At 34.3% G+C, this 17,478-nt stretch overlaps 7 protein-coding genes across 7 annotated transcripts; 1 reads left to right on the top strand and 6 right to left on the bottom strand.

Moving 5' to 3' along the window:
* Positions 1 to 165: 165 nt before the first annotated feature.
* On the bottom strand, positions 166 to 4,430 carry cbfB (putative C-module-binding factor; the record flags this gene model as incomplete). Its single annotated transcript, XM_004367290.1, has 3 exons — positions 166 to 2,201; positions 2,610 to 3,350; positions 3,434 to 4,430. The coding sequence occupies 3 exons, from the start codon at positions 4,428 to 4,430 to the stop codon at positions 166 to 168; spliced, it is 3,774 nt and encodes a 1,257-aa protein (XP_004367347.1).
* A 960-nt stretch (positions 4,431 to 5,390) lies between these two features.
* Positions 5,391 to 6,659, bottom strand: DFA_07487 (uncharacterized protein; the record flags this gene model as incomplete). The annotated part of the gene is made up of 2 exons (XM_004367289.1): positions 5,391 to 6,125; positions 6,198 to 6,659. The coding sequence occupies 2 exons, from the start codon at positions 6,657 to 6,659 to the stop codon at positions 5,391 to 5,393; spliced, it is 1,197 nt and encodes a 398-aa protein (XP_004367346.1).
* A 618-nt stretch (positions 6,660 to 7,277) lies between these two features.
* On the bottom strand, positions 7,278 to 8,788 carry DFA_07486 (uncharacterized protein; the record flags this gene model as incomplete). The annotated part of the gene is made up of 3 exons (XM_004367288.1): positions 7,278 to 8,319; positions 8,405 to 8,697; positions 8,786 to 8,788. The coding sequence occupies 3 exons, from the start codon at positions 8,786 to 8,788 to the stop codon at positions 7,278 to 7,280; spliced, it is 1,338 nt and encodes a 445-aa protein (XP_004367345.1).
* Positions 8,789 to 9,223: 435 nt separating this feature from the next.
* On the top strand, positions 9,224 to 10,362 carry bxdc5 (brix domain-containing protein; the record flags this gene model as incomplete). Its single annotated transcript, XM_004367287.1, has 3 exons — positions 9,224 to 9,493; positions 9,580 to 9,829; positions 9,935 to 10,362. 3 exons carry the CDS (start codon positions 9,224 to 9,226, stop codon positions 10,360 to 10,362), a joined length of 948 nt encoding a protein of 315 aa, XP_004367344.1.
* Positions 10,363 to 10,566: 204 nt separating this feature from the next.
* DFA_07484 (uncharacterized protein) lies at positions 10,567 to 12,330 on the bottom strand (the record flags this gene model as incomplete). The annotated part of the gene is made up of 4 exons (XM_004367286.1): positions 10,567 to 11,352; positions 11,647 to 11,918; positions 11,983 to 12,225; positions 12,249 to 12,330. 4 exons carry the CDS (start codon positions 12,328 to 12,330, stop codon positions 10,567 to 10,569), a joined length of 1,383 nt encoding a protein of 460 aa, XP_004367343.1.
* Positions 12,331 to 12,889: 559 nt separating this feature from the next.
* DFA_07483 (uncharacterized protein) lies at positions 12,890 to 14,109 on the bottom strand (the record flags this gene model as incomplete). The annotated part of the gene is made up of 2 exons (XM_004367285.1): positions 12,890 to 13,030; positions 13,105 to 14,109. The coding sequence occupies 2 exons, from the start codon at positions 14,107 to 14,109 to the stop codon at positions 12,890 to 12,892; spliced, it is 1,146 nt and encodes a 381-aa protein (XP_004367342.1).
* Positions 14,110 to 14,823: 714 nt separating this feature from the next.
* Positions 14,824 to 16,958, bottom strand: fslQ (G-protein-coupled receptor family protein; the record flags this gene model as incomplete). The annotated part of the gene is made up of 5 exons (XM_004367284.1): positions 14,824 to 15,291; positions 15,359 to 15,796; positions 15,859 to 16,139; positions 16,255 to 16,464; positions 16,562 to 16,958. The coding sequence occupies 5 exons, from the start codon at positions 16,956 to 16,958 to the stop codon at positions 14,824 to 14,826; spliced, it is 1,794 nt and encodes a 597-aa protein (XP_004367341.1).
* Positions 16,959 to 17,478: the final 520 nt, after the last annotated feature.

Here is a 17,478-nt window from a genome sequence, read left to right as displayed (position 1 = left end):
GAACAATTAATAATGAAAATCAGCAAAGACCGAATTATTTAATTAATTATTTAATTTAATTTAATATCATTGTAATAAGAAATATACAAATAAATGTATGTATGTACTTTATGGTTTATTGATTAAAAATATTGATAAGATAGAGATATATAGTATTGAAGTGTTTTAAGGTTGTTGAGAATATAAAAGAGTAACATCTGGTTGGACATTTTCAAAAGACGAGTTGGATTGGTGATTATGATTATTATGGTATGGAGTTGAAGAGAGAAACATATAATTGGTTGATTCGATTCCTTCGATATCTTCCTTGTTAGTAGTAGTGGTAGTAGTAGTAGTAGTAGTAGTAGTATTACAGGTGGTTTGAATTGGATCTAATATACATGATTCAATCCATGTTCCTAAACCATTAAAATATGGTTGTTGTTGTGGTTGCTGTTGGTCTGGTGATTTCACCATGAAATGTGAAGGTTGATGATCAAGTGATTGCATAGGATGTTGATTACTCATTAAAATGGTTTCGGGTGGATATGTATATGGTTGTTGTTGGTGTGGTTGTGAATGACTTTGGTAGATTGGTTGTTGTTGTTTGAAAGGATTCTGGATTTGTTGTTGATTGTGATGATTATGATGGTCGTATGGATGAAATTGTTGATTAAATGGATCAAGTGTTGGGTGTGATGATGGTACTTGATCACCTTGATCACCTTGGATACTGGATGATGGTGATTGTGATGATTGTGATGAAGGTACAGACATAATTGGTTGTTGTTGACTTGAAAGAGCCAACTGATCAAACATATCTGGTACACCCATATGACTCGCCAAACTTCTACTTCTGTCCTCCCAATTGGAATGGTCGTAATACTGTGGTTGGTGATTCTGATAATATTGAGTTGTTTGTTGTTGTTGTTGTTGTTGTTGTTGTTGTTGATGATTATAGATTTGACTATGGTTGGATGTAATGTCATCGATGTTTTGCAATCCGCCAACAATATCCATTTGATTGCCAGCTCCGTAGATTTGGTAGGATGGTTGTTTGAAATGATGATGATGTTGTTGATGATGATGATCATGCTCATAGTTGGGAGTAGCAAAGGGAACTGGAGAAGGTGAAGAAACAACCGAGGTAGAGTCGTATTGAGAGGGGGGAGACGACAAGGATTGGTTATGTTGATGATGGTCTCTTTTAGAGGGTGGCATCCAGCTATCCGACGAGAGACTGAGCTGCGACTCTGACTTTCTCTTTTTCAAAAAGAGTGATCTTTTGGATTTGTCGTCTTCCAAGGTTAGGTCTGTGCCAACTGGGGGTTCCAGTCCTCCTTCTTCAAAATATGATGGTGTGTGGATAGGTTTATATAGTGTCGCGCCATGGAACGATTCGTAACTAGTTGATGAGGGGAGGAGTGCCCGACCGTGCACTTGTCTGTCGGGTGAAGACAATACTGGGTATTGTGTGAGGACAACCGTCTGGTTGTTGTTGTTGAAAGATCCGTCCCTTTTCACTGCTGCTTCATATGATGACATTGACCCAAGAGGTGGTTTTCGTCCACTTGACGATGAGCCAAAGGGTGGAGGAGGGGGGTTAGAGTTGGGAGATGGGATGAGTGCCAAGTTGGAGTGTGATGTCTTGAGCTTTAGCATGCTCGACACTAGAGATGAGGGAGAAGACGATGATGCATGAGAGGAAGGCGACGACGAAGAGTCGCTGGTGGAAAGTGCAGGTGAAGAGACAGCCGATCGCGGAGACATCATCAAAGTGTGAGGTGACATTACAACACCGTCATATTGGTGAGGTGGTAATCCCCATAGACCAAGCTTGGGTACAACGGGTAAAGGTGGTGGTGCCATATCATGATAGACTGGATAGGCGTATGTAGTACCATCACTTCCATATTGAATGGCTCCGTGATACCCGTTTGTTGTTGTTGTTGTTGTTTGGTGAGAGGAAGAGGAGGGGGAGGAGGATGGTGAGTAATAGTGGACGGCGGACGTCATACTAGTAGGAACGACAGGCATATTGTTGAATAACCCTAGATTCGATGGAGGAGGAGAGGTACAACGCGACGGGGGTGGAGAGCGGTACTTGGCAGAGGTGGATGCTGGAACGGGTAGCCCCTTTTCCTTTTTGCGTTTGATGCATGCTGAACAGTCACATCGGTCGCGACAAAACATACACTCCCACTTTTTCTCCTTGAGACAGTCTATCAACGTCATGTTGTAGCGGTTCATCAGACACTGCTGACAGTACTTTTTCTGGCATGCCTTGGCCGCCTTTTTCTTTTTTCTGGGAGAGCTGTAACACGAGACGCTCGCAACGTGCTCCTGCTCGCGTGTGCAGTATGCCATCCTACTGCGTGGTCTAGCAAGCTTGCACTGATGACAAGTCGCCTTCTCATCCTCGTTGGTCAGTGTGACTTGGTTGTATGCCATCGTGGCGTACGAAACCATCGTGTCATAACTAAAGTTTTGAAAGATGAGATCGACATTATCCTTGTGTTGTGGATGTATCGACAACAACGCATGCAAAATATTGCGTGACACTTGCAACAATTCCCTCACCTCTTGTTGATCAGAGTATTGACACAACTGCACCTTTTTAGCATGTTTACAAATAGTAGCCTCTGCAATACAATTTAAACATAAATCAAAGTGTCCAGGTGGTTGTGTTGAATTATGATTATTATTAGAGTTGGGAGAAGATGAAGCTGAATTATTATTATTATTATTATTATTATTATTATTATTATTATTATTATTATTATTATTATTATTATTATTATTATTGTTATTAATATTATTACTACCATTTGAATAATGATTGGCATAACATTCAGTACAACTATAGAAATGATTGAATATGTATGCATTACATCCAAAACAAGTTCGTCGATGCATACCTTCGGTTTCACCGGTAAAAGATGAAGAGACGACGGTAGAGACAATATCATTGCACTTTCGTTCATTTGACATGATTGAAAGATCGATAGTTTCATTCCAATCAATCTCTGATACAATCTTGTGTAGTGTCACAATTTCATCGGTCATGTGCACCAACTCGCCGAGATCACCTCCATTGTTTGAGAATTGTTCGATCGATCTGATTCTCTTTTTGAAACTGTTGTAGGAGAGATGCTTGAGACTGAATATATCACGACGTTTGATACTTCGATAGATTGGCAGAATATACTTGACACCATTGTACAACGAATCGATTGTCACTCTATTCCAAGCAACCTTTACCGTGTTCCCTCCAACATTCAGGTATTGATAAACTGCACAACTTGGCAATATAACCAAATCTCCAACATTTTGTTCAAATATATGCATTTCATATTGTGAATTTAATAATTCTAAAAAGAAATATAAAAAGAAATAAAGAAAAGAAAAGAATTAATAAATAATTATTTATAATATAATAATAATAAATATTTACCTTCAAAAGGAAGAGTCTTTTGTTTTGATTCATTATCAAATAAAGAAATACTTGATTTATCATGCCAATGTTTTGTAATTTCTTGATGATTTGGAGTGGTCGTACAAAACCAAAAAGAGGATGCATTGTCTTCAGATTCTACCATTAGGTTGTAGCCAATTGATCCACTAACCTCTCTACGACCAGGTGAGAAATAGTCATGATAGTCAATGTTGAGGTTGGTAGTGTTTGGCATTTTGTTTGGTGGTAGTTCAGACACTAAGTCACCAGGTCCACGTTCCCTTAGGAACGGATACAATCTACCTTCCTCCATAATATAGCCTTTCCACTCGGGTGGACATGGTACATCCTTTTTATAATTGACTACATTGGTAGATACTGGAATCATTATTTGTGGTAAATTACCATTCGATGATTTTAGTGGTGATGATCTTGATTGTTGTTGTTGTTGTTGTGAATTATTTAAATGATGACTATTCATTACACCATTTTCAACATTACCATTAATTGTATTATTATTATTATTATTAATATCATTAATTGTAGTTGTTAAATTATTATAATTAGAGTGTGGATTACTCTTTGTTTTGTCATACATGATGTATTGACCAAGATTCCAATGTTTCTCTGGACCATTGTTGACTCGAACCGTGACTTCAATATTACTGTAACGTTCAGTGATCCAACGTAGGTCAAACGGCATATCCCAATTTTTAGTGACGTTGGCAATGATTAGTGGTCTGCCACCTTTGATGACCTGTTCGTAAACAAGTTGTTCGGTGAGTTGCGAATAGTCAATCTTTGGCGCATAGACGATATTATTGACCTTATTGGCCGATTTTAATATATTGGACGTGACAGAACTAGCATGAGGGTTGTTAGAAAATGGTAATTTTTGTGGTTGTTGTTGGTATTCATGTTGTTGTTGTTGGTATTGTATCGGTTGATGATCTTGTTGTTGTTGTTGTTGATGTTGAGAACCCAAACTTTGAAACATAATATTCTTTATTGTACTTATTTGTTGTTACTCGTCCGATGTGGCAATATATACTTGTTTCAAACCTATCAACTTTTACAATCTATTGCATTTAAAGAGAGTAGGAGGGGAGAAGAAACAGTTAGTTTGGTGGATTGATTGATTGATTGATTGGTTGGACAGATATATCGGTTGGTGAAAGGATGTCCTATGACCGCTATAGCGGTAAACCGGCAATAATCAATATATGTTCATGATTGTGATGGTTCATTGCTATTGAAAGAAACAAATGTTATCTTTGAAAAGATAAAAGAATAAATAAATAAATAGCTGCCTAAAGTTCGTGTTGTGTGAAGTGTGATGAGAGAAGGACCGATTTTGTTTTTAAAAAGACAAATCACCATTTTTTCAAACAAAAGAAGTTCTCCCCCTTTCCCTTTGTATCTGTTTTTGAATATATCTTAATATATACTACTACTAACTACTACTACTATAGTAGCTATGTTTTTGGACTATAAAAATAATAATCAAAGGAATCAACCTTTAAAAATAAATAATCATAAATAATTACCTTGATAGTTTTTGTTGTTGAGATGGAATATATTGAAAAGTTAGAGAGAGAGAGAGAGGAGAGACAAAAAGATAGATTTGTAGAAGAGATGAATAATGATGATAATAATAAATCGGTTGACTAATCAATTACAGTTTTTGATTTAATTAATTAGTACTGACTGGGACAGATGAAGGCGAGTGCCAAGATTCAATAAATTTCATCAAGATTCTGAAATTTCTGAAATCTGCGGGATCTTGAGACAGATGATGAAGATGGATCTCTTTGAAATGATTTATACTTTAAACAGCAAAGCTCAGATAACATGATTGATGTTGCCTGCCACACTTGTGGATAGGATGTCTGATTGTAATCATACTTGGGTATGTGTTGGTCGTGGTTTGTTTAGTACCACCAACTCTAGCATCCATTTATTTCTTTATTGACATATAGAGACGAGTAAGTGCATCCATTGAAAGGGTGGCAAATGAGTCGAGGAAAGCATAACGCAAGAGTGGGCGTGGCTCCCAATACTTTGTAAATGGGAATGATACTCTATAGATGAGACGGTGAGCTGGAAAGAGTAGTGAGGGAATGAAATAGGATAGGGCAAGTGTTGCGAGAGAAGCTCCCTGCCATAGACTTGGTTTGTACTTGGCAAGGACAATCTTGGCAGTTTCAACCCACGATACAGGTGTGCGGAGCTTTTGTTGCATCTGCTCTTTGTATTCTTCTTGAGTGGCGATGGCTCGATGTCCACAGTACTCTGAAATCGATGCGATGAAATAGTTGGTGTAGTTGTATGCCAATTTAAAGAGGATGACACCTGCAACACACTTTAATCCACGTACTGAGAATAGTTGGGTGACATAGTTGTTTAACACTATTCTTTTCCATAGTGGTCGCGTATCAATCTGTCCAAGTGCAAAGTAGTTTCGAATTGATGATGTTGGGAACCCTCTAATACATGCGTACAATGCTCCCACTTCGAATGGGATAGCCAGTGTAGTCGACACAATATCAATCAAAATCGATAGTTTATTGATCTGTGATTCCGATAGTCTACTTTTATATCTCTCCATCACGCTAGATAATATTCTATCAACCACCAAATTTGTCAATGGATATGCTATCATATAAATAAATCCCATTGGATTTCTATCTCTCTACAATATGATCCATATATAAATATTAATGGTTTGGATAATATTTATAAATATATTATTTATACAACATACATTTTTAATATTCTCCCAATTTATACTTGCAGAACTTGCCAAAAGAAGAGGTTTGAATTGATAGAGACGATCAGCGATGGCATATGCAAAGATTGGAATACAAGAATCGACAAAGTCATGAATGAAATTGAATTGTACCAACAAATCGATGTTTTGTTCGTCAATATTCATGTCGTACAACTTTCTCTTTGCAGGATCAGACAATACTTCATATGCTCTAGCTACCTTGATAAATTGATCAGCATTTCCACCTTGTCGATCAGGATGATGTATCAGACATTGCTGTTTGTATGCATCTTTGATATCTTGAAATGTAGCATTTGTATCTACTCCCAAATACATATAGAATGGTTTAATAGGTTCTACTACAATGACATCTTCTTCTTGTCCTTGTTCATTGCTATTCATTTCATTGCTATGTCCATGATGATGATGACCATTCTCTTCTTGATTTGTATTCATTCTTCTCTTCTTTCTTGTTTGGGTTGTATGATGATTGAAATCTCTTGATCTCTCGTTGCAGATAGTATCTTTCTTTCTAATGATCTTATTAATATTGATTGGGTTAACAACTATAAACTGACAGAATAACTGTTAACAAGTTAGCTACTTTGAAATATTTTGTAGGTTGCAAAATGCATTACAAAAGTGGGTGATTGCTGTACGTGGTATCATCAAAAATTTGAACACAGTCCCAAAAAGGCAACTTGGGGGAGACAATCCACCTCTAACAGATACCTTTTGGATAAATAACAACAACAAAAAAAGTCAACAGAGCCCCTCCCTAACCTAATCAAGAGATTTACAAGTTTTTTGTTGTTGAAGGTAAGGTGAGGGCAAGTTTCATTAATCCAATTGAAAGGCATGACACCATGAAGTGACGCGACTTTAATCAATCCCCCAGGAGGGTGATCAAGAGTTCATAAAATAAAGTGGCAAGTAGTAGGAGGGATGGTTGATATAAATCAATAATAGAGATATATCATCTCTCTATCCATGGATAAATTAGGGAAAAAAAATATTATAATTATTATTAATATTATTATTAATATATTATTATTATTATTATTATTATGATTGTTATTTTTCAACAGTAATAGTATGTTGAGAGAGAAGTTTCTTTTTAGGACCAAGATTTTGTTTTGAGAATTTACGTTGTTTCTCTTCACGACGTTCTTTGGAAACATGGACGACATTTTTGACATAACGTTTCTTGTAGATGGCTTTGGGGACACGACGATGATCTTTGATGGTCTTGAGTTGAGGGATTTCACTAAACTTTTCTTGCAACTTTTCTTTGTAGTTTTTGTCGCTAAACTGTTTGCTAGAGAGTGGACCGAGCATGGCGGTGGCGTTGGCCTTCCACACACGGATGTTCATGTCGTCGGAACCCGACAAGACAAAGTTGGCATCACCAGTATACAACACTGAAAAGATACGTTGCATACGATTGGTAAAGTATACTTCACGACTGTTGTATTGTTCGTTGGTGAAAATACGAATGGTCTTGTCGTAGGAGCCAGTGACAATCTCACGACCTGTTGGCGCATAGTCTACATCGAGCACAGCTCCAACATGGTCACGATGCACTGACATGGCCTTGTTTAACTTTCTAATGTCGTATTGGTATGCGTTTTCATCTTCGTTGGCCAGTGCCAACATATGCGATATTTGTGGGTTCCAGGCAATCGAGTTGCTACGCATCTGTGTAATCAGTTTTTGTGCAGGTGATTGTTGACGTGTGTCGTAGAGGATGACCTCGCGGTCCGATGTGCAAGATGCCAACACGTGTGTCTCGATTGGGTTGAAACGCACACGCGACACACTAGCATGACCCCACGACAATGTCTGCATAGGCGATGCTCTGTTGGCATCCCAAATCTCCACATTAATACCACTTGTCGCAAATGTATTAGTGTAACGTTGACAATCGACCGATGTAAATGAATGTTTGCCTCTAAACACGGATACCACCTCTCCATCACACTGATGATCGATTGGATCCAATTTCCAAATCTTTACAGTCTGATCTTCACCACATGTAAATAATTTATTCTCTTCCCAACTAAATGATAATCCTCTAACATATCCTTCATGTGCTTTTATAGTTGATCTTTCAGATCTAAATAAAATATAATCAAACAAACAAATATTAATATACATAATATATATATATATATATCTATTCATATTTTAAAGTTACATACAATGTAGTTAAATTCCAAATCTTTACTTCACCATCACATGCACCAGAAGCAAAACAATTGATAGTATTATGATGTCTTCTCATTGTAAAGATACCATCATGATGACCAGTCAAACTAGCAACAAATGGCTTTGCAAACAATTTATCTATCTTTACAGAGTTGAGTGCTCTCATATATTCTCTTGGTCTCTCTAATGGATGTAGATTTGGATCTAAATTCTTGTGTGACTTTACAATATCTGTACTTGTCTCTTTAGTATCCTTTTCTTCTGATCTTGATAATACTTTTACTTTCTACAAATATATATATTTAGAAATAACAGTATATATTAGTAACTTGATTCTAATTCTAATTCTAATCTCTTGTCTTCTTGTCTTTTACCATTTTCGTCTATTTTATATGTATGTGTGAATGAGTGTGATCTAGTTTGTTTGAAATGAGTTCTAATAGAGATATCGAAATATATTTATAAATAGGGTATATAGGGGTGTGTAATAATTATGTACAATGGTGTTTGTTATATGATTCGAAGATTAATCTATCTTATCTCTCTCTTTCTTTCTTTCTATTCTTTTTTTTAAGAGCTAACTTTTGAAAATTTATCAAATAAAATCGAAAATTACAAGTGAGCAACAAACGAACGAGTCGGCTCACACCTCCACCTGCGATCGAGTAAAATTTTTGTAATAATTTCAACTTTATTATTGTTATCCCTTTCATTTATACCCTTTGTACATACAGTATATATTTACATATTCACATATATTAGAACAATTCACAAAAGATTGTTTTAAAACACACGCACATATATAGAGAAAGATGAAACCAATGAAATCTAAAAAGGATGAAGAGATTGACGGCAAGGTCGATATCAAATTCACACCCAATGAAATAAAGAATAAGGCTCGTAGAGTTATCTTGTGGAACAAATTAAGACAACAAACCAACAAGGAAAAGTCAGAGAGAAGAAGAGATAGACTTAAAGAGGCAAAGAAGCTTGGTGACCAAGCTCCCGCTAAATTGTTACCAAGAACTATCGAACGTTTAAGAAAGGGTGATGAAACTATTGTACAAGATGAAGATGAAGAAGTATGAACAAATCAAATTAATAATAGAAATAGATAGTTATGTTTTAGAATATAGAGTATTAATGTTTAATTTGATTTACTATTTAGGTATCAGAAGATGTAAATTTAGATGAATTTGCATCATACTTTGATGGAAAAGAACCAAAGGTATGCATTACCACCAATACAAGACCACAAGGACGTCACATTACACCATTTGTCAAAATGATCGAAGAGATTCTTCCCAATTGTGAATACTTTCCACGTAAAGATTTCAAACTCAAAGATATTGTCAAGTTTTGTGCCAATAGAGATTATACCGATCTTTTAGTTGTAAATGAAGATAATGGAGTTGTTCGTATGTATAGAAAATAGATAGAGTAGAAAATAGATAGTAGAATAGAGTATTGTCAAAATGGTTGGTTATTGACTTTTTATTTCTCTTTCTCTTTTTTTTATATAGATACAATGATGATGGTACATTTACCATATGGACCAACAGTACAATTTAGAGTTACCAATATTACAATGCCAGATAAAATTGAAAACTGTGGAAAGATGACATCACACAAACCAGAACTTATCATTAACAACTTTACAACTCGTTTGGGTCTAACGGTAGGACGTATGTTTGCATCCATGTTCCCACAAGACCCCAATTTCAAGGGTAGACGTGTCGTTACCTTGCACAATCAACGTGATTTCATCTTTTTCCGTCACCATCGTTACGAGTTTGCCTCCAATGAAAAGGCGTATCTTCAAGAACTCGGTCCTCGTTTTACTCTCAAATTAATGTATCTTCAAAAGGGTACTTTTGATGCCACCGGTGGTGAATATATACATCTTCACAAAGCTGATATGGATGTTGACAGAAAGACTTTTGTTCTTTAAATATATCAGTCCTATATTATATATATTTGGGTCTGACGATACTAATAATAAATTATTTTTTAAAATCCAAAAAATAATAATCAATAATAATTATTAATAATTAATAATATTTGAACTGGACTCTATCAATATTTTATTATATATTCTATATTATAATATATATTTAAAATATATAATATATGTTTTTTTTAGGATTTATTTATTTCAAGAGGTAGTTTTAATTTCTCTTAGATTTGGTATTTCAGAATCATCATGACAATGAATATGGTAGACTTTTGATCGATCTTTAAAATCAATAATTCCACCATACAACCTAGACGTTTCAATCACCAATACTTGGTGGTTATCCAATCTTTTGATTTTAAATTGCAAAGTAATGGCATTGATTGTTTCAACTTTAGATTGAATGAGTGTGTCATCCAACACTATAGTAAACCCAGAACTAGTATCTCGTACAAGAGTATTTTTGGGTGTTTGTTTAGTAAATGTAATGGTTGAAAGCAAAGGTGGAATTGTTTTTGTTGAAAATAGACATGAAACATCAAGTAGTACATATGCATTGGTTGTTTGAAATTCGAGTGATGTGAGAGAGTCTGGAGGTGGAGTAGTCGACCCGAAAAGAGGCCAAGATGATGGGTAATTGGAAAATGAAATGTGTTGTAGTGTTGATGACTGATATGTAAACTGTAATGGATTGGGATTCTGATCATTCAAATGCAAGTAGAGTTGTTCTAGTTTAGGTGGAAGACCTTTTCGACCGACACAGTGTACAGGTGCATCTAACCGTAAGAGTGATGGGAACGATGACGATGATGATAAACCATTATTGGCGATGATGACATGTTTATAGTTTGCAATTGTCAATTCTTTGAGGTTACTCGATGGAATGATCCCATCATCCATTTCATCAATACCGAGTGCATTGAAAATCAATGTTAGATGCTGCACTGATTCTGGAATATACCCTATTGCAAGAATATTATTTTGACACTTGTTAAAGCACAGTTTGAATAGTTTGGTTGGTAGGACAGGTACAATGGATGGGGTGGGTATGGTCAATGACTGGAGGTTGGGTGGTAGGTTGATCACGTGGTCAAGGCCATCGGTCGATAGTGTTAGATCCAACAGTTGGTTTGGAAACTCGAGCACTAGATCGGGCACGTTTTCAATGGTCAATTGCTCGAGCACCGTCAATGCTTTAAGAGAACAAGTAGTGCCAGCAGCCAACTGGTTGACATTTATGGAGAGTCGGAGTAGGGTGGTTGGGAGCCGTGTGATTTGTACTGTGTTTAACAACCCCAAGGGATCTGAAACAACCAAGTCAACCAACGAGTCGGGCAGCTCAACCAACTCTTGTGGTAGACAGGCTGTCACTAGTTTCTTGATATGTCCTGGTAGTACCGTCTTTATGTCAAACATTCCAACCAGGTGGAGTGACTCTAACCAATACAAAGATGACCAATCCAAATCTTTAGTGCAATGATTGATTGCTTTGACATGTTTAATCTCTGTTGGCAAGTTTGGAATGTATTGTTGAAACTCATCACCATCTTCATCTACAACAAATAGAATAGTATCGCTTGGTATTCTTTTCTTCTTCTCGTGGTGGAGGGGATTAACCATATGAAGTACAATGTGTTGAGTCACCGAAAAGACATCGTTTTGGTATTGTTGGAATGATCGTAGTTTCAAATTTGTACAAGAGTCTTTGTAACCTCCTTCTGTCCTGCCGACATAATAATAATCCTCCTTGTTGACATGGTGGTTGAGTTGAGAGACATAGACGATTGGCAAAGCTATCGGGTTGTATTGTTTGAATTGAAAAGGCCATCCATCTGTTTTTGAAACAACCAAACTCCATAACTTTTTACAAGTAAACAATAAACTAATAAGATCAACATCCTCTTTAATATAATGTAAACATTGATATATAATAGTATTTGGTAATTTACCAAATAAATCTTCCATGTATGTATGAATGTATATGTTGTCGTCAAATTATTCTTTTGTTATTCATCGTTTAGTTTCATTCTTGAAATAAAAAAAAGAACTAACAAAGAAATTGGTCATTGTATTGTATCTATTTTTTAAAAAAAAAGATCAAACAAATCAAATATTATTATATTAAATAATTATTTATTTTAGAATGGGGTCTAATCATCCCAAGTATAAATAATGAAGATAGGTTGATTTGTGTTTGGGTATAGATAGATACTAGTAGTTGTAGAGTGTAGAGTAGAGTGTAGAACTTCAATTAAATAAATTAATTAAAATTAAAATAATTGGGTTATTATTATTATTATTATTATTATTATGCTTGGTGATTGATTGATTGATTGATTGATTGATTGATTGATTGATTGATTGATTGATTGATTGATTGATTGATTGATTGATTGATTGATTGTTGTTGTTGTTGTAAGTTACATGTAAAATTAATTATTACTTCTTATTATTATTATTATTATTAAAGAGTGGTTGTTTTGATTGATTGGATTGGATTGGATTGGATTGATTAATTAATTAATTAATAGGATGTAATAAATTTGTTTTCTTTGTTGTCTACAAATTCATCATCATCAGAATCAGAAAAGAATGAATCATTTGAAGTTTTCTTCACTCCAGTCTTTTTCTTTTTGACTTCTGGTGAATCATTTACATGTACATTCTATATGGAGGAAAAATAAATAGATTAATATCTTCATTATATATATATATATTGATTTGTTGTGTGAGACATACTTGGAACTTCTTTTTCAAAGCCATAGCAATAAAATCTTGAGTTGAAACGACAGATGGTTTATTGGTGACATCTCTAATTGGAGTACCACCTGGTGATCTGACTACATCTGACTTTTTAAGTTGTACCTTGCCGTTGCCACTACGAAGAATGTCACCGATAGACATTGACTTTGTGGGTGTGGCATTGACATTGACATCTGGTGCAACTCCATTGATATTCTTTTTCTTAATGTTTAGTGCTGTTGCCTTGAACACTGGTGGAAGGGGTGGTGGAGGTGGTGGTGGCATTGGTGTAGATGATATAGTAGTAGTAGTAGTATTGGTTGAGTTGGTTGACTTGGCAGCCATAATCTTTGAAAACTCTGCTCTCAATCTTGCTAATTCATTTTCTAAATGTTGTTCTTTTGATGATGATGATGATGATTGTGATGGAGATGGAGATGAAGATGATGGAGTTGATGTTGCAGAGATTATAGTTGGTGTAGTGTCAGTAGTATTGATAAAGGCAGTATCTAATGGAGTTGGTGTAGTAGTAGTATATATGTTGTTTGAGTCAAATGATGATGATGATGTAGTTGAATCGTCTTGAGTATTGGTGGTAGAGGTAGAGGTAGCAGCCTTAATGGTAATATTCGATTTGTTTGGATTTCTCCATTTCAAATAAGACTGATTAATCTTGAAAAAGAAACCATTCTTTCTTCTTAGACTTCTATTAAACATCTCTGGGAATGATAGGATGTGATCGTAGAATGATACGACCGACTGTCCAGTCATCTCAAAGAAGAGGAATCCAGATCCCATCATCTTGTAGAATATATTGTTTTTCTTGTAATGTATAACTGTTGAGTTTGACTTTTTACTACCAGTACTCATCCTCTCCTCCTTCTTTCTATTCTCTTCTATTACTTGTGTGTTATTACTCTTCTCTAATTTAATCAAACAAGTCGAGTCTTGCTCAGCAAATGATCCAAAACAAAAAATGAGAGGGACAAACACAAACGGCATGGATTTTTTTAAAAAAAGGAGGGAAAATTTAATTGGCCTTTGGAAAGTTCTCGCTCATCATAATGAACCATCAATCAATTTAAATATAGTTAGTAATATATAATAATATTTCGTACATAAGAAAATATATATATATCTTTTTTAAGATTCTTTTTATGATGTTTTTCTCTTTAGGAAAAAAAAATAATAGTAATTTTAAAAAAAGGTATTGTAGAACAGATCCCTGGGGGGTTTTCAGATGATTGATTGGTTTGAGTTGTAGGAAGGGATCTTGAGAATGTTTCCTACTCTCATCGATATACATTTCTTCACTATTTAATTTGAAACTATCGTTTATGGGTGTTTCATTAAAAAGTTTGTAGACTTTTTTCTTTTTTTTTTTTTTTGAGAACAATGAAGGAATTGGACATGGAATGATTTTGGAACTTTGGGAATATTAACCCATAAATTTTGTATATCTATTTATTCAAACAAACAATTCAATGATAATCTTTATGAACGTTCTCAAGATCCCTTCCTACAATTCAAAACTATAATATCAAAGAAACCCCCCAGGGATCTGTTTATCAATAGAATATTTTTTTTTTTTTTTTTTTTTAGAAACTAACCCTAAGGTAGATACTAAGGTTACAGTATTAATAATGATTAATGACGATGATCACGTTTTATTTAAATAAATATTAGGATGGTTGTGAATGTTATGTTGTGTTATATTTATGAATTTGGAACATTTGATTGAATAGTTATAGTTGATGTAGTGCCATCACTGGTAGATGATGTACTGCCTATAGATGTTGTTGCTGTATTTGAAGGAATAATCTTGCTTAGACGATGGTTCCCAGTACCTGTAAGTGACTTTGTTTGTTTGAATTCCCATCCAAAATATTTGAGTAATTTGTTGGCTCTGTTGGATTGACGGATCAATGCCAAACTACTGGCATCAAGAGCAAAGGCAATAAAACCTAATATACCCCAACTATTGGTTGTAATGACTTGAAGAATTCTTAATGAATAATCTGGTATATTCAAATCACAACTAGATTCACCATTTTGTGCTATACATTGAACCCAATCTGCTATTCTACTTCTAATATCATCTGTTTGTTTATCCATATAGAATTTAAATGATAATACAAATGTTGAATTGAAAATAATTAATACCATTACTACCATTAATTTAATCTAAAAATAAATAAAAGAGATTAGTAAATTAATATTTAATTTATATATTTTGATTTGATTTACATACATCATATAATAACATTGATTGACTTTGAATTTGTTTGTATACAGAATATAACTTTTGAGTTGTTAATCCTGTGAATAGTAGAATGATCAATACTGTGGGGATAGCCTCAGCATAAAAGAAAAGGTATGGCCATGGATTGTTTTTATCACCTGTTATCCAACACCCACTTGTTGCCAATGTAGAACCATATCTTTGACCTGCAAAAGGAATAAAACACATCAATGCAACCAGTGACCAAATGACTATACGAATATATCTTATTTTTTCAATAGATTTTAGACGAATAGTTCTATAGAAATCATAACTAGCATAACCCCAACCAAACAATCCTAGAATCGCTCCAAGTTGAAATAAAAATCCATTAATTCCACATTCCACATCACTCTGTGTTACATATCTACCAGGATCTTCTGAACAACTAAAATTGTTTTGTCCAAGCTAAATTGAGAAATATTAATTAATATTATTGATTCAAATTTTGATTTAAATATTATAATTACATTTTGAAATTGAGAAATGGCAAGAAATAATGCACCAAGTGCAACATAGAGAATGGATTCGTTGGTTGTTGATATTTTGTTTGGTAAGATTCCATTGAAAATGATCAAGAATACAGAACATACAAAACTAAGTACAGATAGAATGAGAGAAACGTCTTTGATTGCTTTCTCTTCACTCTCATTCCAAAGTTGGAATGGACATGGTAAAACACAATTATCACTAATTGTATAATATGTATCTTTACTTCTATTTGGTGCAAATATTAATGGTATTGGACATGCTAAAAAATAAATAAATAAAAAATAAAAAGTAAATAAATAATCAAAGTAAATAAACTACTCTAAAATATAAATATATATTTATAAATAAATATATTATTATTTTTTAATACATACATCCAACAATATTTCCAGTATATTTATCATTACATTGTATTAATTCAGTTGTATAATTATTTTCACCTGTTCCGGTTACATTCTCCAATGTTATATTAAACGAGGTTTGGTATTGTGGATATTGTTGTTGTCCACTACTAGTATTCATATCACATTTAAAATTTGGTGGTAAATATTGAATATAATCTGAACATCCTTGAAATGCAGTTTCTAAAATAAATAAATCAAAAATAATTAATATTTTAAATTAGTTTGGATTTTTTTACCCATTCATTATCATCATATATATATATATATAGCTACATACCACAAACATTGAAACAAGGAAATGATGGTAAAAGAATAGGAGTTGTAGTTCCATTACCATAATCAATGGTAACATTATTACATGGATTATAGTACATTGAACATAATAAAAGTTGGGCTGGTTTTAAACACTCATCATTCAATGGTAGTGATAAGAGTGAGGTGATATTTGTTTCGATCTGATCGATGGTGACATTGAATGGAATGTAGACTGGTTGACCTTGTGGTGATACTAGTGGATAACAATAGGAACTAGATGTCAATACTTGGCATGTACCAGGTTGTTGACCATCTATAAGGTATGAAGAATTGACAATTCCAAACAATAATGATGATATGATGACCAATGTCAACGATAACATCATCAACATTGGATGATGTTTTTGAAGAACTTTCATTATTATTTTACTTTTTTTATTCTTTCTTTTCTTGTGTTATATTTTGTGAGTAGTAGTGGTAGTAGTGATATTTATATAAATTGATATAAAGATGAAGTTATGAATATGATAATCATAAAAGTGAAAATGGAAGGAATAAAAGAGAGAGAGAGTGAGCGAGATGAATAAATAGAGAAAGAGATAAAGAACATGAGGAGCTAACTCACCCACAACATCATGCCCTTTCCCAATTTAAACATTGATTCAAACTAGAAAAATAGGTACATCACACGATGAAGAGGGCAAAGAGAGGAACCAAACTATTTCTGGAGAGCTCTCCGAAAAGTGCATTGTCGATTAATCTCTTTGAGAGTCAATGGGGCCCCCCAATTATTGGCAGAGCCCCATTGAGCATCTGTGTTTTTCCCAACCCTCGAACGCAAGATATTTTCATCGATTTAAACGGTTGCCCCGCACGACAAATGAAGAGTTCTTTGGATCTTCAGCTTACTTTGCATACACACTTAAAACTATATTTTTA

This window comes from Cavenderia fasciculata (genome assembly GCF_000203815.1).
Source record: "Cavenderia fasciculata unplaced genomic scaffold Scf_ET2XIPL01CNAVH-3, whole genome shotgun sequence".
Classification (NCBI taxonomy): domain Eukaryota; phylum Evosea; class Eumycetozoa; order Acytosteliales; family Cavenderiaceae; genus Cavenderia; species Cavenderia fasciculata.
Note: the sequence above shows the minus strand (reverse complement) of the source record. Positions and strands in the feature narration are given on the sequence as shown.